Source organism: Rhinatrema bivittatum, chromosome 1 (assembly GCF_901001135.1).
Source record: "Rhinatrema bivittatum chromosome 1, aRhiBiv1.1, whole genome shotgun sequence".
Lineage (NCBI taxonomy): Eukaryota > Metazoa > Chordata > Amphibia > Gymnophiona > Rhinatrematidae > Rhinatrema > Rhinatrema bivittatum.
The window spans coordinates 463,938,866-463,960,420 of record NC_042615.1 but is presented as its reverse complement, the minus strand read 5'-3'; the positions used below and the strand labels follow the sequence as shown (position 1 = coordinate 463,960,420).

General features: G+C 41.2%; 1 protein-coding gene across 27 annotated transcripts in view; it reads left to right on the top strand.

Moving 5' to 3' along the window:
• ELAVL2 (ELAV like RNA binding protein 2) overlaps positions 1–21,555 on the top strand; it is a 462,154-nt gene that overhangs the window by 308,309 nt on the left and 132,290 nt on the right. For all 27 annotated transcript variants that reach the window (XM_029606073.1, XM_029606016.1, XM_029606198.1 and 24 more), the window contains one exon: positions 9,901–10,004. In XM_029606073.1, coding sequence (XP_029461933.1) covers positions 9,901–10,004 — 104 coding nt within the window. The remainder of the gene's footprint in view (positions 1–9,900; positions 10,005–21,555) is intronic.

The window sequence follows — 21,555 nt, the reverse complement described above, 5'->3', positions numbered from 1 at the left end:
CTGTGATGCAGTACTATAGAGAGAATGGAATCTGACTTGAGAATTTTTTTTAGTATTACTGTATTCTTGCTGTAAGTAAGCACTATTTTTATTCAATCACTTTAGACAGAGGCGGAGAAGAGATTGGATGATAGTTGCTTAGGTCCAAAAAAATCTCAATTTACTTTAAATGATACATCTGCAGATTTTAATGCAGATGGAAACTCATCTTCAGCAAAAGCATTCACTAAAATCTATGAAACATCATCTGGCATCAGATCAATTATCAGAGATGAGGAATGAGTTAAAGGTACAATGGCTATCCACCTTATTTGGTATGGAAGTTACCCCAGCAGAGGAGAGAGAGCAGGGGCCAGGAACCTTTTTGGCTGAGAGAGCCATAAACGCCACATATTTTAAAATGTAATTCCATGAGAGCCATACAATATGTTTAAAATTAAATACAAGTAAATGTGTGCATTTTATGTAAGATCACACTTTTAAAGTACAATAAGTCTCTGAAAATATTACACCAGGCCTTAAGACACCAATACGTCTCCTATTAGGAAAACGGACCAAGTCAGGCTGCTATAGAGTCCTACACAAACTACACGCCAGCAGAAAACCTCACCAGAATCACGTGCTGTCCCTCACCTAACATAGAATAGAGAGACCAAAACGCATAACAAGAAGCATGCAGAAAAAACTGAATTGGAAACTGCAACAAGCCAGAGTCTCTGTATGCAGTGTAACAAAGGAAAAAGAAACATCACCCATCCTTATAAAACAAATCAAGAAATATAAAATCATCAGCAGTAAAACTGTACTAACAAAAAGAACCTATTTTGAAACAGCTGATGAGTGGAATATCCAATAATGAAAAACTCATATAAAACATTTCCAGATACCAACAAAATATTTCAAAATAGCAGACACAAAGACCCAGTAATGAAAAATAAGGATACAAACATTTTTTTGCTCTGCATACCTGGGAACGTTTGATATCCAGGTGTCCTGAGATTGTTCTGAATTAGCAGGAGGTGGGGTGGTTTGCTTGGAACTTTCTCCTCTGTCACATACCAGCGCTCTCTCACACTGGCTCTCAATGACACACCTATACACACATGCTCTGTCACTCACATATACACGTTTTTTCTCTCTCACTTATATAGGCTCTTAATTACACATTTACACACATGCTGTCTATCTTTTCACGCTTACACACACAGGCTTTCAATCACATAAATACATGCTGTCTTTTTCTCTCACACAGACTCTCATTCACATGCTTACAAACATGTCCTCTCTCATTTAAACACAGGCTCTCACATCATTCACATACATGCATACTCACATGCTCCATCACCTAAACCAGCTCTCAATCACACACAGACACACATGATCTCTCTCTTACTTATACACACAGGCTCTTAATCATACATACACATGATTTCTCTCACACACAAAGGATCTCAATCATACACACATACTCTTTCACACAAACAGGTTTTCAATCACAAACTTACACATATAGGTTCCCAATGGTAAACTTACATTCATGCTCTCTCTCTCACAGGCAGGCTCTCAATCACAGACATACTCTCTTTCACATGTACAGGCTCTTAATCATTCACATACATGCAATCTCTCACTCACACACACACACAGTCCCCCCCGCGGCCCGGAAGAGGCCACGCTAGTGCGCTCTGCATCGGCCCGAAGAAAAGAAGACTGCAGCGCGGCTCGGAGGAAAATGAAGAGGTTCAGCCGCGGCCGATGGGACTCCGCCTCCGTGAGGGCTGAAAATGAAGAGGTTAGCGTTGGCACCCCCACCCCGGGAACTCGCAGCAGCAGCCTCCTGCCAACGCTAACCTCTTCATTTTCAGCCCTCGCTGAGGCGGAGTCCCATCGGCCGCGGCTGAACCTCTTCATTTTCCTCCGAGCCGCGCTGAAGTCTTCTTTTCTTCGGGCAGATGCAGAGCGCACTAGCGTGGCCTCTTCTTGCCGCGCACGCACCCGATACTCTCCACTTCCTCTTCCGGGCCGCGGGGGGGGGGGGGGGGCGGGAAGAAGAGAGCACGCCGGTGCTGCTGACTCCAGCTGTCTTGCTGCGTTCCGCCCGGGCTGACAGCATTTTAAGCCCGGGAGGAGGACCGGGGAGCAGCTGGGTCAGCGGGAAAGTGTGGCGACACTTGTCTGCGAGCCAGATGCAGCCCTCAAAAGAGCCATATCTGGCTCGCGAGCCATGGGTTCCCGACCCCTGAGATAGAGAAAAAATAAGTCCATGACACACACACACCTGCTGAGGCACGAGAAATGAATAAGCTGACAAAAGGTGGCGAGAAATTGGAAAAAAAATTCACTGTCCGTCTTAGTGAGAAGAAGCAAACTGCTCACAAGTGGCATGAGCTGGGAGGAAATTACATACAGGAATGGTAACTAGTATACAACTTTGAACAATTCATGCAGTTGGGAAGTAGCTGCCATCATCAGCATACCATTCATTTTGTTTGATCAACAGAAGCTTTAAAAGCAGTCAGCTTAACTCAGTAGCAGAAAAGTTGTCAGATTTGTTTACACTGACGTTTTGCTTGCATAAGTCATTCTTGAAAGCTCTAGGAGATGAAGGAAACCATGGGTCACATTGCCTTCCTTTTACACAGATTTCAGTGGAGCGATAAGTACATATTTGCCTTAATGAGTCAAGCCAAAGGTCCTTTGAGCCCAGTATCCTGTATCTGACAGTTGCCAATCCAGTTCACAAGTACTTAAAAGGATCCCAAGGAGTAGTTAGATTCCAAGCTGCTTATTCCAGGGATAAGAAGTGGATTTCTGCAACTCCACCTTAATGATTTATGGACTTTTCCTCCACGAACTTCTCTGTTTTTAAATGCAGTTATCCTAATAGCTTTTACATCTGACAAAATTCCAGAACTTGTGCATTGTGAAAAAATATTTTCTTATTTTTAAATGTATCGCCTTGTAACTTCTTCATTGTATCCCTAGTCTTTGTACTTTGAAAGAGTAAACTATTGTTAGTTCGTTCTACTCCACTAATTTTATAGATCTGTCATATTTCTCCTCAGCCATCTCTTCTTCAGGCTTAAGAGATATGATAAATGTCTGTAAAAATTGGATTGTTTACTAGTTCCACTCCACTTATTTTACTTTTTCAGAGATATATGAAGGGAACTCTGCTACAGTCAGTAAACTAGTATCTTGTGCATTACCAGTCTGAAAAAGACTAGGCAGCCAGTGAGACCGAAGTACTTCAGCATCTATCAGTACTTTCTGTAAGACCCTCTTAGGGGACATCACTCCATGAAAACAGTGAAGGGGATGAGTAATGGAGCAGCTAAGTAGAAAGTAAGCAGAACAGGGAACATTAGTGATAGATATTTGGATAGTCATCAGACAACCAAACATTGTGTCCCATCTTGTGAGTTGGTATATGAACCAGTTGGGACCATCTGAGAGCTTGCATGGATGAAAACTTCCATGTAGATGAATGAGTGAGCAATGGTCTACATGAAGGAGAGTCACCTAAAACAATAGCTTTAAAAGTGTGGAGGCGGTCACCAAATACTGGAGCATATACTAAATTCCACCGTAATGGAGAAATGAGAGAGGAACTTAATTGATTCAAAAGCATGGTATTTGAGGAAAGGAGCCAGAATTCAGTCAAACATAATATATCAGGAGACTTATCCCTTATCAAATCTGTTAGTGCTAGAATCTTTTTGCAAATGACTTGTCCATTTATCAAAAGTAGTGAAAGTTGTGCAGATTGTATCCCGTATACAGCTAGTTTGAATCAACAATTTGGCTATGAGATGTCCCTGTGGCCATTTGAAAGCAATTATGTTTAAAATAGGGCAGTTGACCATAACAGCCCCTCCCTGTTCTTACTGGGATGGAATCCCCCATGAAGAGAGTTTGGTAGCTGAGTAATCACAAAAGATATTGTGGGACCAACAAAGCTGATAAAACAGTAAGTACAGATGATAGGCAACAATTTAAAAAAAAAACCAGCCATTACAGGCAAATGAGGCATTTAAATGAGAATAAAGTGAAGCACCACATAAAACGTGTGTGTGTACTTTTTGGTGACATTTTTAAAATGCAGAGAATTTGAAGCACCAGTAGCATGAAAAAATAGACCAGATGACAATTTTGTACCTCCCTTTGGTCTTTCAAAATCAATAGGAGCAAGGAGGGAAAACTGCCCTTATAAGAGAGCTTTTGAAAATGCCATAAAAATGCCATTGTAAACTTATTACACACATGTTGCCTTGAAGTGCTCAGAGCATGGTACAGCAAAGGAATTATAGACTATAATCTGACTCTGGAAAAACAAGTTGCCAGTGTCCTACACCAATTATGTGGGAAATTGAAAATAGTTTGGCAGTTATGCCCCTATTTAGGTTTTCAGGGAGGGAAAGCAGCGACACATTGATTTTTATCTTGCATAGATTACTGCAATGTTTGTATTTGAAGTTTATGTAATAACTTTCCAGGAAGACCCAAATAATCCAGAACTGTTGCACCCATTGTTAAAGGGTGCTGTGGAAAAACTTCTACTGGTCCACTTTTACTCAACTTCCTTGGCTACCAGTTTTTCATTACAAAATGTAAACGTTTGATTTTAGGTAGGTTAATTTATTTATATTTGTAAAATGTTGTACATCGCCTTAAGCAATTGTTTTAATCAGTGAAGTGCTATATAAACATCTTCAGAAAGCAGTAAGGGCCCTTCTCTTTAGGGAAGTTTTTGGAGAAGTAAATTGATCTGAGTACTGCTTCCAGAGGCAAAATGTTCATTGTTTAGGTAATGAGAAATATGTTTACTATTTCATATGATTTTTATGTAATTTTATACATGTATTGCCTCGCTTAGTTTGGCAAATTCGCTATAGGTAGGCTATAAAACTTCTGTATTTGAATCAGTCTTCTGGTTTAGGCGTGGTACACTGGCTACACCAATCTGTCGTAGTTGAGTTTGCTGTGAAAAAGCAAAGAAGAAATGCATTTAATTCCCCACTGGGCAAAGATCAAACTTCAAGACAATTTCAACAAAAAAGAACATTCCAGAGTGCCATGCTGCTCTCCTGCATTGCCATCCATCAGTTCTACATGGTACAATATGTTTGATTGTCTTTAAAAGTTTGAGTTATATCTCTCCTTCGGTTGAAGGAAAGTTTTGAACTGTTCTGGTGTGCAGAGGAAGCGGTGCAGCACTTGCTCTGTTCTAATCCTTTCTGCTTCATGTGCCTCTATAGCTTTGATTGGAACAAGGCATGGATAAGAGCCAGTTAGATCCAAAAGGACATTCATGAAAAATTAGCATACCACCCATGCTTACACACTTCAGAGAAAAGCTTCAAGAAACTCTGAGAAGACCAGAATATAGCTGTACAACTTCTTGCCCTGGCTCCAGACCATCCTGCTCCATCATGTTGTCCTTACTTTCATAGGCAATTTCACCCTTTTCAGCAGTACAGATTTTTTCTTCCAGCACAGAATCAGCAACTTCCGGCTAGACTTAGACAAAGGGAATGCTGTCATCCAAAAACCACACAACAGGTCCAACCTAAACCAGGGCTCTGTTTTTGATAGTCTGCCAATTTTCCTTCCCTTTCAGTAGCAGGTCAAATTCAGCTTTTTCTGGACCAATGGCATCAAATAACTAAGAACTCTTGGATCTTCAGCATTGTGCAACATGGATAGCAGTTTCATTTCTCCTGGCCCCCATCCCTTCCACACTATTCACTGCCCTGTCCAGATCCTTTCTTATTTCCCGCAGATCCATCTTGGAAGTACAATAGAAACCCCTCCCTGCAGCATGAGCAGGGTTTCTGTGCCAGATAATTCCTCATTCTCAATTTGGGGGAGGATTATGACCAATCCTGGACACATGGCTCCTCAAAACACAACTTGCAGGAGAAATGTAACTCCCACAGCACAATTATCCCATTCATTCAACAGTGTGATTAGATGTGTGCCCTGGATCTCAAGGTCACCTATACTTTCATTCCTGTCCACTCTGCCCATTAATATCTGTGGTTCCAAATTGATTTGTCCTGCTATCCGAACAAAATCCTTCAACTTGGCCTCTCTTGTGCTCCAAGAGTATTCATCAAATGTCTTGAAGTAGTGGCAGTGCACCTTCGTCACTAAAGTTTTCCATATCCTGGACGACTAGCTAATTACAGCAAGCTCTAACAGTTCTCTGCTCTAGGCATGACCATATGTCTTTAGAACTTAAGATTTCTTGAAGTTGATGAGAGAGCCTATCTGGAACCCACTCAGACCCTACAGTGTGTCAGTGCTTTGATAGACTCTTCATTTCAGAAGACACTTCTGCCCAGCTATTGGAGGGCAATCATGCTTTCGCTCTTCCATGTGCAGCTTGTCAATCTTGGGTCTACTGCCAGGTGGCCCCTAATGATGCTCAGTCATACGGTGGCAGCCGTCCACATAGTTCCTTTAACCCAACTTCACTTGTAGCTCTAGTGGGATCTCAGATATGTGGGGTCAGCTCACTCACCCCATTTCTTTGACAGTGCAGATAATTCCACAGCTGGCATGGGAATTGCAATATGATTGTACCTTCAAGTACTCAGTTGCTCTGTGCCATTTGCTTCCCCATTAACTCATTCTCACAGCAGATTTCTCAAGCAGGGGCTGGGAAGCCCTTGCTGGAAACTTCCATACCCAGGGTCTTTGGTCTCTATATGAAACTTACTTCCAAGTCAATCTTTTGGCGCTCGGAGTAATATGCCAGTCTTACCATGTTCACGCATCTCCGCAACAAGTGCCCTGATTCAGATAATAGTTTGCATGTTCTGTGTCAACAAATAGAGAAGAGTAGGGATATGGCTTCTCTCCCGAGAAGCAGAGAAGATCTGGAACTGGGCAGAATGTCAGGCAAACCTGCAGGTGACTTCTGTCAGATGTAGCCAATATCTCAATGAATCATTTGTGTGCATGGAGGCAGTGCATGCAAACTTTCTCATGCATATTTGTTGTGGATACCCTATAAACCTGTTTGGCTGGGGGTTCTTCAGGACAAGTTTGGGAGCTACTGCTTTACAGTTCTTGACTTGGAAAATTCTTTTCCTCATTGCAATTACTTTGATGAGAATTTTTAACTCTAAGCTCTCAGCCACTATATTCTGTATCTGCAGTTCTCACAACAGAGTGGTCAAAACAAACCCAGTGTTCCTATTGAATGTAGTTTAAGCTTTTTCATAACAATGTCGTTCTACCTGTTTCCTTTACAAGGCCCCTTAAGTAGAGAGCCCTCCATACGTTAGACTGTAAGCAGACCTTGGCATATTACAAAAGATGTAGTCAATTGCCTCATCAAACTAGCCAGCTTTGTCATGTACGACCCAAACTACCCAAGGAATAGCAGTTGCCAAATGAACTTTATCCAATTGGATATCTGATTGCAACCAATTGCTAATGACAGCAGGATTTCAGCTAGTGAATTCAGTTAAGGTTCATGAAGTATGAGCCATGGCTTTCTCTGTTGCTCATCTTCGAGAAGTACCCATCATAGTTATCTGAAAAACTGCATTGTGGTCTTCAGACTATGCATTTCATGTCCCATTACTGTCTTGAAAACCTCTAACAGTTGGTTTGGACAAGCAGTTTTGCAAAATGTGTTCTCACTGTTATACTTTCTGAAGCAGAGTCTAGGTTGCTTAAGTAATTGCTCTGCTGCCATCCTCACTTTGGCTCCCCACAGGCCAATTCAGCCTGCTTATTGATGGGAAAAAGTCTTTGCTTGCCATAAATAGTGTTTTGTAGACGACAGGGTAAGTTAGCCGTGAAATATCTGCCCACATCCCTGGAGAGTTCACTAGACAGCTACATTTAGCTGTCTTGCTGAGGAAGTTCACGAGGCAACACCTGCGTGGGAACGTCCTGCACAGCTTTGGAAACAAGTCAGTTCAGTGCCTCTGCATGTCATCACCCACAGTAATGGTTAATTCATTCTGCTATCTATGGAAAACACAATTTCCAAAAAGCAAAACGTGGCTTCAGATGTAGGCAAACACAGCAGCCTACATCCAACAAGCAGTCATAAGAGACCTCCTTCAAACATTGGAATGTCCTAGCTTGAGAGCTCATTTGAGTAGATGTATCACAACACAGGGTACCAGATCTACAAAGGACGAAAGGACCTAATCCCAGATAACACAAATCCCTACCACTACCTCATCACTGACTGAAACTCCCACAACCTGTTTTCTCACTGTTTGATCTTTAACATGATAGGAAACCCTACACTATCCCATGGTGAGCCATGGTCAGACCTTGTGAGATTAGGAGACTGGGCTTCTAAGTGGCAGCTGCAATTTAATGTGGACAAGTAATCCCAACGATAAGTACAAGATGCTGGGTTCGGTCGGGAATCACCATCCTGGAAAACAACCTCTGAGCCCTTGTGGACGCTACAACCCCACAATGAGCCGTGGTCAGGGGAGCCTGAAGCTCAACCTGAGAGCTCAGTGCACAGTTTGCGGACATTTTAAAAAGGAATACAAAGTTCTTGCAAGTAAAACTGACCGACTGACTTAATTTTTGTGCTTTTGTCTGACTGTTCACCATGGCAGAGAGCCATTGCTTTATATTTGTAAATGTACATTTTCAGGGATTTAGCAGTATAAATGTTGAGCACAGGCAGTTGCCATTTAATAGGTCCAGTTTGCATGGCTTAAGTCAAATCACATTAATTTGCACCTCTTGCCTTTTCCCTTCCCTGTTTTCCCTGTTTTACTTAAGTAATGATGTAAATTGCATGAACTAAGTCAATACTTATTTTTGTATGGTAGGTCATTTTTATTGGTCTCTTCAGTAAGGCAGAGAACAGCAGATTGGATAATAGTAAACATATGTTCCTGGCATGTTTTTATTTCGCTGTTTTCCTCTTGACTTTTAAACAGAGGGACCTGTGTATGCCGAGGCTTACATAGGCTTCTCAAAATCTGAGTACTATAATGTCATAAGGTTGTTAGCAGTGGTGTCCCTGTTGGTCATTGGTAGGATTTTGCTGCAGAGTGAGGGGATTGGTGTGTAAAACCTACAAACTGCAGTAGGTTTGAAGGCACAGGTAAACATTGCCTCTGCTTATCACCTGCATATGGGAAAGATGAATACCCTATAAAAACTGAATTGAGCGATCTGGAAGATTGATATCCAAAACAAGAAGCACCCTAGTTTTCCAAATAACTTGGGCCACTGGTGTTTAGGGGTTAACTTTACAGTTGACTTTTTTAAGAAACCAGAGAATGTGGAAAGTGTTTTCATATTTTAGTTTGGAAGAGTTGGATAGGAATTTTCCATTTCTAAAAATCCAATTTTTTATAATCCTCATGCAATAGATGCCAATGCAATATTAGGCACGCTTGGCAATTTCAAGCTTTGAATTTATTATAACTTTTAAACCGCATTAAGTGACTATTTGAAATGCCTTCATCAAATTTCAGTTTAACTACTTGGCTACATGAAAAACTCAGTTGTGTAAAATTAATATGGTCTTGGTTGACTAAATATTGCTCAAATAACATGCTGAATTTGTTCACAAATCTGTTTAGGGCATCAGAAAAATTTTCGTAGTAAAAATTTGACCATTTTGTAATTTGAACTTATGCTAATGTTTCATGGGAATTTTCCAGAAAACCCACCTCTGAATAAAAACACAGTAAATGCATGCATATTGGTATACGAAGAGCCAGAATATATTTATCAAAAGGGGGGGGGGGTGTATAATAAAGCAGAGTTCAGAAGACTGAATAAAGTACTGAAGACGCTTTCCACATCTGGTGCAGAAGTGCCGTTTGTTGTACATGCATGCTTAATAATTTGTGCAGTCTCACATGCTAATACTAATGCCCATTTCTTTTTAATTAGGACAGAGCTTGGGTTATGGCTTTGTGAACTACATAGACCCCAAGGATGCTGAAAAGGCCATCAACACACTGAATGGATTGAGACTTCAAACCAAAACAATAAAAGTATGTGGGGTTCTTTTCATTCTTTTCTCTGACTGGTAAAAGTACCATTCTTGAGCCTGGAAGGTTTTTACACTCTGCCTGACTGTCTCATTAGAAAGTGTTTTCTCCTGTCACCTTTTATTTTAACAGATTATAGTTATGACAATACCATTCGAAACTAGGTAGGCATACAATGAAAATGTTGAGGTTGATTCAGTGTTTGGTTTAAACGAACTTTCTGCATTTTGTTCTTAAATACCTATTCATTCCCTTTGTTCTTGGAAGTTTTCTCAGAAAGGCATATATGCACACAGTTTTATGCACATTAAAACCTTGTACACATTGACCCCAAAAACAAAGGTAATAAATGCACATTCCTATTGGATCAGGGTCTCCCTACAATACAAGTCCGTTCCTTTCTGTGTGAAGGGAGTTACTATGCGAGAGGTGACTGACCAGTAGTCTTGTCTGTAGAGTGTCTTATTTTCTTGACCTGGTTGACGCAGCACAGCTTTATACCTGTGGCTCAAACATTTCAGTCAAGGCTCAAACTTCGATACTGCCCAATGTGTCAGCTTCATAAATCAGTCATCTTAAAACTGTATTCACTACTGGTTCAAACTTAACTCATACAGTTTGTGTATACTGCTATGTAACCAATATGCATAATTTCAAGGCCTTTTTTTTTTTTTTGTTTTTTTGTTTTCTGTAGTCATGGAGAAATATGAAAATACTTGTATAAGAGAATGGGAAAAGGAAGTTTGGGAAAATTTGTCAGCATTTGTCTATTTTCAACATGTCTTAGTTTGTTTAAACTACTTATATTCCACCTAATTACTTTAGCTCTAGGTGGGTTACAGATTAAAACATAATTTGTTTTATGTTTTAATGTTATAACTAAGACATTAAGATAAAACATCAAATGACAGCAGTGTATAGCTCAAACTGTAGACAAAGCCAGATTAAAGAGAGAGGTTTACAGCATTTTTTGTTAGACTTCACACAGGTGCATAGCTGCAATGATTCAAGTAGCAAATTCCCTAGCTTAGGTGCTGCAGTGAAGAATGACCTCCCCCCTTCTCTTACAAAGCCTGGAAGAGCATTAGGTGGAATATCAAGCAGGGCCTCGTTGAGGAGACCTGGAAGGATTGTGAATAGGCAGCATGAAATGTTCATGCATGGGGGGAAAAAGTGTCTCTGAGCTTGTCCTTCTCTGCACTAAACCAGCAATCATATATTGGATTCTGCCATAATAGGGGAAGAAGTGCAGCTCTTTCAGCACTGGCGAGAATATGGCCTCTTAGTAAGTCCCCAGTTTTTAAGTGAGCTGTAGAATTTTGCATTAGCTGCAAAGAACTAAGGCATAAACTGGTAATCTAATGTGTAAAACATTGCAATAGTCTGTGCTTGGGAGAACAGTTGCTTGTACTATGGTCCTAAAATCCTCAGAGAATGCATCTAAGGGGCTTTAAAAGCCTGAGTTTAAAATATCTGGCTTTAATAACTGACTAAATTTGTGAAGACATGGTCAGTTGTTAAATTGTTGCGGCTATTGTTTTATGTTTTGTTCCTTGTCTAAACCAGATCCTAAACCTCTTGTCTTAGTCACAATGGGTATATCAATATCATTAAAACAAAAAACAGATGGACATAAGAACCAATGTTAACCAATGCAAGACCTTTGGAGGACCATTATTTCAGTTTTTGAAAGATTAGACTGGTCTATTGTGGTCTAACCATTGTTTTACTGCAGCTAAGCACATTACTAGGTTGAATGTTTTAGACATGCAAAATAGAATATAAAACTGAATGTCTGCATAGACAAGGTAGCCCGGCCAAGAGTCTACATAATGGTGCCAAATAGCTGTTAGTGTAGCTGAAAGGGCTGAGCCTGGAAGATGCCAGTGTCTGTCGGACACCAGAGTGACTGGAATTTGTGGTAACACAGATCTTTCAGATAATTATGATTGAAACCAATCATGTACAGTGCCAGTGATGCCACGTTTATATAGCTTATAGAGCCTGATACTGTGATTGACAGTATTGAAGGCTGCAGAAATATCCAGAAAAACTAAACACAGCTCTGTCCAGTTTCAAATCCTCTCCGAAAAACATAATCCTAGGATAAGTCTGTCTAGACCCTTACAGAAGCCAAATTGGAAATGATTAAGGACCTGATGGTCTTGGAGAGAGACATCAAGCTGTTTTGTTACAGCTGATTAAATGATCTTTGAAAGAAAAGGAAGGGAAGAAATGAGAAAATTAGACAAATATCCATTTCTGGTTTCTTCAGTAAGGGTACAACACACACCCAGAGGGGGGGATATGATAGAGGTGTATAAAGTCATGAAAGGACTTGAAAAAGTTAGTGTAAATCAGTTATTTACACTCTCAGTCAACAGGACTAGGGGGCACTACATGAAGTTAGCTGGTAGCTCATTTAAAACAAATAGAAGAAAATTATTTCGTTCAGCGCATAGTTAAGCTCTGGAATTCATTGCCGGAGGATGTGGTTACAGCAGTTAGTGTAACTGGGTTTAAAAAAGGTTTGCATAAGTTCCTAGAGGAAAAAATCCATAAACTGCTATTAAGTAGAAATAGCTTGAGATCCATTTAATGTTTGAGTATTTGTCAGGTACTTGTGACATGGATTGGCCACTGTTGGAAACAGGATACTGGGCTTGATGGACCCTTGGACTGACCCAGTATGGCAATTCTTATGTTAAAGAAGGTAACACACCACTTACTGGCTGATACAGTACAGTGCGCTCTGGTGGATGCGCATTTTCGACGCGCTAGCTTTACCCCTTATACAATAAGGGGTAATAGCGCGGTGAAAACGCGCATCCAACCCCCCCCCCCCCCCCCGAAACTGTCAAACCCCCTGGCAAAAAGGAGGCGCTAGGGACACGCTAGTGTCCCTAGCGCCTCTTTTTACTGCAGGTCCTCATTAGCATATTCTTCCCACCCTGAATCGCACGCACAGGAGAGCGGGCGCTCTCCCACTCTCCCGCAACTTTTACTGAATTGGCCTGTCGGAGATAAGTGGTAGTAAAGTGTGGGGTAATAGTATCTTTAAGATTTTTCAAAATAGAGGAATATTAGATGTTCAACTAGCAAGAAGCAGAACTCAAATTACCCATAATATGTGAGGCTTCAAGTTGTGAAACAGTCTGAAAATTGTTCCACAACGATGGGAACATATCAGTGCTGGTTAAGTCCCAGTAACTCTTAAGAGGGAAAGTGGAACAAAAATTCATGATCTTAAGAGTAAAATGATCTAAACATTTAAAGTATGTAGCAGGGTCTGAACTAAGAGTGGTGTTGGAAGGCAAACAGTTTCTTGAACTAAAACCAGCCTTGGCAATTTGTGTAAAAAGTTTTTAGTTGCATAGAATTCTATAGTCATTTAGGTGTGCCTTATAAGTATTTAGAGAATTAGGGGTAAGCCAGCAATACCAGTGCCTTTCATCACTTCTCAAAGCATGATGGATGGCCGCCTGTTGGGACAGTTTATAAATGAGGCTTTTTATGATGGAGTTCCTGGCTAAGTTCAGAGAGCAGTAGTTAATGCTATTAATACATTCAGTGACTAGCATCAAACTAAAAATGCTATAGTGCAAGAAATAGAAATATTGGAACTGTTTATATGGAGGTATAATAAAGATTCCAGGGGAGAACCTTGTAAGGAGATTCTGTACTTTATATAACATGCTTGTGTTGCTTCAGGGTTAATTATGTACAACGGACTTGAACTGGGTTTTTTTTTTTTTTTTGGAGTCTGGGAATCCTTGGCAATTTCAATCTACTGAATTAATCCAAAAGAAATTAAGGAAATACTGAAAAATGTGTATTTTGGTGCTAAGTATTTCAGCTCTGGGTTGACATTTTTGTCAAGACTATTAAAGAGAAAAAGTGTGTATAGAGTGGCCAGATTTCAGGAAATGTTGGAGCTACTGTCTAAAAGGGGAAAGGTCCTCAATCCAGGCTTGGGATATACCCAACTAGTCTTAGGATAACCACAGTGAATATGCATGGCTCAGATTGTACGCACTACCTCTGTATGAAAATTTATCTCCTGCATATTTTATTTATTTATTTAACAGCTTTTTTTTATACAGACATTAAAATACACATCATATCTGTTTACATCATAACGAAAGGTTGAAATTACATTGAACAGGGGGGGGGGGGGGAACATGAGAACAATAAACAGAGAAGGGGCTATGAGGAGGAGCCAGAAATCAAGCAAGGAGAAAAGGGGGGGGGGAGGAGAGGGATATGAACATATTTACAACAATTGAAAAAGATAATACATAACATATTTACAAAAATTCACGGTGGGTATGAGAATGAACATATTAACATTGAAGGACTATCCACATTGTGGATAGTCCAAAAAACAGATTGGCTGGGTTGAGTGCAGAGGATTGGGTTGAGACCCACTGAGCTAGAGTATCTGAAACCAGAGGATATCAAAAAGTTTTCAAATTAAAACCCAGAGGAGTTTGCTAGAGCATCTGAAACCAGAGAGACAGTGTACTGCGGTTTCTCCTAGGACAAGCAGGATGGTCGTCTTCACATGTGGGTGACATAAGATGAGCCCGGCACGGAAAACTTATGTCAAAGTTTCTAGAAACTTTGACTCGCACACTAAGCATGCCCAGCGTGCCACTGTCCACACGGGGTTCCTCTTCAGTCTCCCTTCCACGGAGCATTTGCCTCGTGGTCTGGGAGCTCTGCTCCTTTTCTTCAGTTTTTCAGTCTGTCAGACTGTTTTTCTACGTTGGGTTCCTCTTCTCCTTTCAGTTCCCCTGTAGGGCATCATGGTAAGTTTTCCTTTCTGTGTGGTCGATTCCCGGTGGTGTCATTCTTCCGGTAGCATCATTCTTCAGTTGCTGCTAGTCATCGACCACTCACTGGATCTTTTTCAAATGGTGTTGGGTATTCGTCAATGTCCCCAGTGCCAGCAGACCATGCGTCTGACAGATCTGCATGAGGTCTGTATCCTGTGCTTGGGGGCATCGCCCGATGTCCAGGGTTTTCATGATCAAATGACCCTCAAGCGACATGCCTGGTTAGATAAGATGGAGAAACTTTTCAGTTCCAGGAAGTCCGATCAATTGACTCCAGCATTGGGGGTGTTGATGCTAAGAGGCCGTGGGGAGCCTGTGGACATGGCACTGTCAGTCCACTCCCCCTCCGGGGTCCTCTTGAGAAAGGAATGGGTCCAAACATCTGGCCACTCCTCCTTCCTCCCAGTCTGAGTTGGCATTGGCAGCATTCAAGGAGGAGCTGAGGTGGTGAGTCCAGCTCGAGGTGGAACAGACACTGCAGGGGGATCAGTCCTGTAGCACCCATGGCACTAGAGCAGGTGCCGTCCTGGAACCACTGCTAGAGAAGCTCCATTGCGCTTATCGGTGCATTACCAAACAAAATGGCTTCTGTTCCCGGGACAGCAGCAGTGCCTGCTGGGAAGCAGATGCATCCCCTTACTGAGGAAGCAGAGGCTATGCATACAGAAGGCCCTCGCCCCAGTGGTGGGCTGGCCTTCCATCTCCCCTTTACTGGGAGCAGAAGTGTTTCACTTTGCTGTTGCAGGGGGAGGCACAGAGTATCCCCCAAAAATGGAAGATACGATCCTCCACCGTTAGATTCAGGGACCACTCATGGGGCTGGAATGCTCAACTCAGGTGGTCTGCCATCACAGTCTCCATCCCAGCCAGGTATATGGCCTGTAGGAGCATGCCCTGGGATTGAGCCCATGACTTAATCTGTACTGCCTCCTGACAGAAGGAACCACCCCCCGTGCCTCCCTGCTTGTTGATATACCACATCTCAACTTGATTGGTTCAGGACAATCTTGTTGGATGAACGATCCCGGAACGCCCAAAGTGCATTCCGGGTTTTCTCAGTGGAAAAGGGTAAACATAAAGTGCCTCAGGGATCTGTACTTGGACCGGTGCTTTTCAAAATATATATAAATGATCTGGAAAGGAATATGATTGAGGTTATCAAATCTGTAGATGATACAAAATTACTCAAAGTAGTTAAATCACAAGAAGATTGTGATACATTAAAGGAGGACCTTGCAAGACTGGAAGATTGGGCATCCAAATGGCAGATGAAATTTAATGTGGACAAGTGCAAGGTGTTGCATACAGGGAAAAATAACCCTTGATGTAGTTAAACGATGTTAGGTTCCATATTAGGAGCTACCACCCAGGAAAAAGATCTAGGCATCATAGTGGATAATACTTTAAAATCGTCGGCTCAGTGTGCTGCAGCAGTCAAAAAAGCAAACAATGTAAGGAATTATTAGGAAGGGAATGGTGAATAAAACGGAAAATATCATTCCTCTATTTCGCTCCATGGTGAGACCGCACTTTGAATTCTGTGTACAATTCTGGTTGCTGCATCTCAAAAAAGATATAGTTGTGATGGAAAAGGTACAGAGAAGGGCAACCAAAATGATAAAGGGGTTGGAACAGCTCCCCTATGAGGAAAGGCTGAGGAGGTTAGGGCTGTTCAGCTTGGAGAAGAGACGGCTGAGGGGGGATATGATAGAGGTCTTTAAGATCATGCGAGGTCTTGAACAAGTAGATGTGAATCTGTTTACACTTTTGAGTAATAGGACTAGGGGGCATTCCATGAAGTTAGCAAGTAGCATATTTAAGACTAATCGGAGAAAATTCTTTTTCATTCAACGCATAATAAAACTCTGGAATTTGTTGCCAGAGGATGTGGTTAGTGCAGTTAGTGTAGCTGGGTTCAAAAAAAGGTTTGGATAAGTTCTTGGAGGAGAAGTCCATTAACTGCTATTAATCAAGTTTACTTAGGGAATAGCCACTGCTATTAATTGCATCAGTAGCATGGGATCTTCTTGGTGTTTGGGTAATTGCCAGGTTCTTGTGGCCTGGTTTGGCCTCTGTTGGAAATGACTGGTATCCATGCAATAGTAAACCTAAACTTAAAGCAAAATCTAAAGATAACTTTTTGTGGCCTTAGAGGTAAACTGCAGGAGCCATTTTCTAGGGCCTTTGTAGCAGGTGGAATTCAGTGAACTTACTGAGAAGTTCAGGGAAAAGAAGAAATAAGGGAGATTATAGAAAAGTATACAAGTAAGTTATAAGCAGAGAATCTGAAGTATTTTTGCAAAATATATTTAGCCTTAATATTCAGCATTGTAATTCTCCTTGAGCTACCAGGGAAAAGGTATTAGCTAAAATCTAAACATGAGGTGAAGACAAATTTCCCCAGCACTTCAGGTTATTGAATAAGAATGAAATTGAGCCCTGTTTGGACGCGTACATCCTTAAACCAGAAAATGGAAAACTTTCTCTTACCTCAGGCAGAGGATTTGATTCTGGCCTCTACATATAAAATGGGAACTGTCCCTGCCTCTTGATTGTATACCTAAAGAAGTGATTATGTGAGAGGTTCCAAAGACAATACTTTGTAAATTGTTCTGCTTATATCAATTTAAGAGCCTGTATTGGAAGTTTGATGGAGAATGCCCAAGGTAGTTTTGAGTGGGAGAACGTTAATTCCTTTTGAGTGGCAAATTTAAAGAATGGCATGGACAATAAAATACTTAACTCTCAAATTATGAAATTGTAGGAACAGCTACAGATCTCTTTTGCAATAGGCTTCAAAGCCAGGGCAATGTTGAAATTAATTGCAGCTTGGTTATTTATCGTGTCTTGGGCATCCAGAGCATGTCTCTGTAGAGTGCCTAGTAACCACAGAATTCATGACTTGATATATGATCTGATAGTAATCCTGGCAAGGGCACCATCTGCACTGGTTGTAGCCAGAAGTGCTCTGCAGTTTAAGAATAAATGAGGGCAGATGTTCTGCCAAATGCTGATTAGTCTACCTTTCAGAAACTTATAGATTGCTGTTTAGCAAAGATTTGGCAGTTCTGATAAAATTAAAACATGAAGGGGCTAGCATGCAAAGATCATTGAATTGTATGAACTTTGTCCAGCCACATTTTGCTAAACAGTTTTCTAGAAGATGACCTTAAAAAGAAGGGGGATCTGTCATTCTTATTACACTATCAGCAGTTGCAAGAATGGGTAAAAGACCTAGTGCTGTCAGTAAAACTAGCCTGTTCTGAGAGGGGAGACCAATTTTTCGGAAATAGAAATAATTTCCAACTTTGCAGAGTAAGTCTGTTTTACATATAGTACATTAGTGGAGGTTATGAAAATACGATGTAATCCGTTCAAAGGAATGCAGTTGAAATATTCAGATGTCCCTGCCAAAGACCACAAGACAATAGCAATGTGAAAATATTTAATTTGCATCAAATTAGCAGATCTCTTTACGATCTGCTTCAAAATAATTGCTAGAATCAGGCATTCAGGCACTATTAAGGAGGTTCTCCCATCAATAGGTTGGGTGGATGTATTTTCACATTGCGATCAGGCATATGCAGCAGTAATACCCCAGGTTTGTAGAGCAAGGTTGCCATTTTTAAGGTACAGTAAGGGGCCCGAAGGTAGAGATGACTGCCATGTGGGTAAAGTGGTGGCTGCTAGTATTAAAAGAATGACTATCTGAATCAGCTGCATGAGAGAAATTTCAATTGAAAGGATCCTGATACCATTTATTTAGAGTTTTTCTATACCGGCATTCGTGATTAGAAATCACATCATGCTGGTTTACAGATAACAGGGGGGTGCGAAACAAAAAACAGAACATTAACAAGTGCAGAGAGGTCATAAAGTTACATTACAACACTCCACTTTGTGCAAAACACTGCACGGAGCGGCAGTAGCCACAGAGGCATTCACAGAACGGGATGCCAGTGGTTGGAGTTCCACCTTCACGGAGTGGAAGGATGGAGGGCTGCCATCTCCAAAAAAAAAAACAGGGGTGGGTAAGAGTATGGGGCAGGGGTGTGGCCTGCTTGTTGCAGCGGTTGCTACCCCTAATTGAGCTGGATGTTCACTTGGATGCAGATCCGGCACTGCTCTCTACATTGGTGGAGGGGAATTAGGGCTGGAGGGTACTGGAAGCCAATAGTAACAGGTGGGTGAGAGAAAAAGATTAAAAAAAAAAAAAAGATAAAGTGCGTAGCTTGTTGGGCAGACTGGATGGGTCGTTCGATCTTCTTCTGCCGTCATTTCTATGTTTCTGTGTAGATGCCACAATTATTCAAAGTTAAGAGCAGCAAATTGCAGAGTAACTGCGGAAAGATCTTATGAGATTAGGAGACTGGATGTGTAAAATTTCATCTGCCATTCGGTGTGGAAAAGTTCAAAGTAGTGCACATAGGGAAAACTTCTCCCAACTGTAGGTACACAGTGCTAGGTTCTGTATGGAAGTCACCACCCAGGAAAAGGACCCTGTGGATAGTACATTGAAATCCTCAGCTTTGTGTGTGGCAGTGGTCAAAGCAATAAGAGTTAGAAATGATCTGAAAAGTAAGGGAGAATAAAATGGAAAATGTCATATTGCTTCTCTATCGACCTTTGGTTTGACTGCCTCTTTAATGTTGTGAATATTTCTAGTCACTCTGTCTCAAAAAAACATAACCAGAAAAGATACAGAAGAGGGTAACAAGATAAAGGGGATGAAACAAATTCCCTATGATTGGGCTACGCAAGTTAGGGCTGTTCAGCTTGGGAAATAATTGTTTGAGAGGGACATGATAGAAGTTTTATAAAATTATGAATGGGGTAGAATAGATAAATAACTATTTATGCTTTCAAATACTAAAACAAGTGGCCACTCCATGAAACAACCAGCAGATCTAAACCTGTAGGAAGTAAGTTTAATCAATGCATAATCAAGTTGTAGAATCTGTTACCAGCGACTTGGTGAAGGCATCTAACATAGGTTTTAAAAGAGATTTGGACAAGCTCTAGAAGTCAAGTCTGTAAAACATTAGCTAGGTAGACTAGGGAAAGTTGTCATCCCTCGGAGGGAGTAACAAGAAATAGATCTAATGTTTGGGATCTGCCATCTACTTGTGATCTGGAGCAGGACTTTCTTATGGGGCAAGCTTTTTGGTAAATTTTGAAGGACTGTACTCTCAACTTAGTGTGTGATTCAATGTCAGAGCAATAGCATGTCTCTAGAGCATAGAACCTATTTTTGTATATGACTTGTCTATTTTAAGTTTTATATCAATGCACCTTTAATGAATGTTTTATTGTACACTCTCTGCCGCCAGTGTAAAGTGATTAATAAATTCTATTAAATGAAAAAACAAAATGGATTGGCCACTCTCAGGATACTGGGCTAAATCAGGCCCAGATTTAGGGATATGCAACTACCACTATGCCTCAATCTGAGCCTGTCTCCCAGGCACTTACTTAAATTGGCTAAGTCTCCATCCTGTGGCGGCATTAGTGTGGGGCTTACAGCCACCTTGTAAATCAAGGACCTGAACGGGTAGCCCACGTGGGAGGAGGGAGCAGGGCCACTGAAGGGCTGTAGGCCAGGCCTGCCCTGAATTTACTTTTTCAAGTTTCTGCCATGAGATGGAACTCTACTAGTTTAGGTAAGAAGCTGGGAGGGGGATAGTCAGCTGGGAGGTTATTCCTCATCTTGAGGGGATGCCCCCCTTGCTGCCTATGGGTGCCGGAAATATAAATCTGATCCTGGGCTCAATGGACCCATCATGCTATTTCCTACATTCATATGTGCTAAATTTTATTTAAAAAAAAAATCTCCAGAATAAGAATCAAAATATCTGGATGCTATTTTCAACACAAGACAGGATCAACCAGATTGAAACTACAGAGCGTAAGTTTTCTTCATTTTGCAATTGAAGGGCAGCTTTTTAGTACAAAGATTTTGTATCAATTTGAAAAGGGCTTCTGCCAAGTCATTATTCACCTGCAGGAGTAGTGAAATATTTTTGAGTTAAGTGATTATATGCAGTGGTCTGGAGCAAGTTTCCAGAGCTTTCTAGAAGGAAACTTAGAGGGTGCCTTAGAATCTTTTCTGTGGCGATCCTCTTAGTAACTAAATGGTACTGGACTGACATGGGGGACTGTAGGGCCATCCTGTAGGCATCTGGGTGGCCTTAGTAGGAAGGGTTTTGGGGCTTCACTAGTAGACTAGCATTCTTTCTAATGATTTGTGACTCAGGCTGCCAGTGGGAGAAGGGCTGGGCTGCTGGCCAGAAGGGTTGGTATTGCAGGCATGTTTAGATAAGGAGTTTGTGTAGTAGAATGTACATACATTGAGACCTAAACTTTCAGATTTGTAGATTAATCCCTACAGTACCATTACTGGAGGGATCGAGAGTCTTTTTTTCTATTTTAAGGGGGAAAAGCATGTCCTAATGAGTCATCTAAGATTTTCAAGGTCAGTGAAGGGGCTCTTGCTATCCAGAGTCCTTAAGATTATTCCAGATATTTTTCTTGAAATGCCTTGTGTGGATTTTGGCGCACTATCTGATTATACATTTTGAAATGTATCTTACAGGTCTTGTACTTAGGCTATGCACTGTGTATCTGTGAATTTTCCTCAGTCTGCAGAGACCACCTGTGATTCCCCCCCACCAGCACAACCACACACACACACCAGTGTATCCCTTTATATTTTGTAT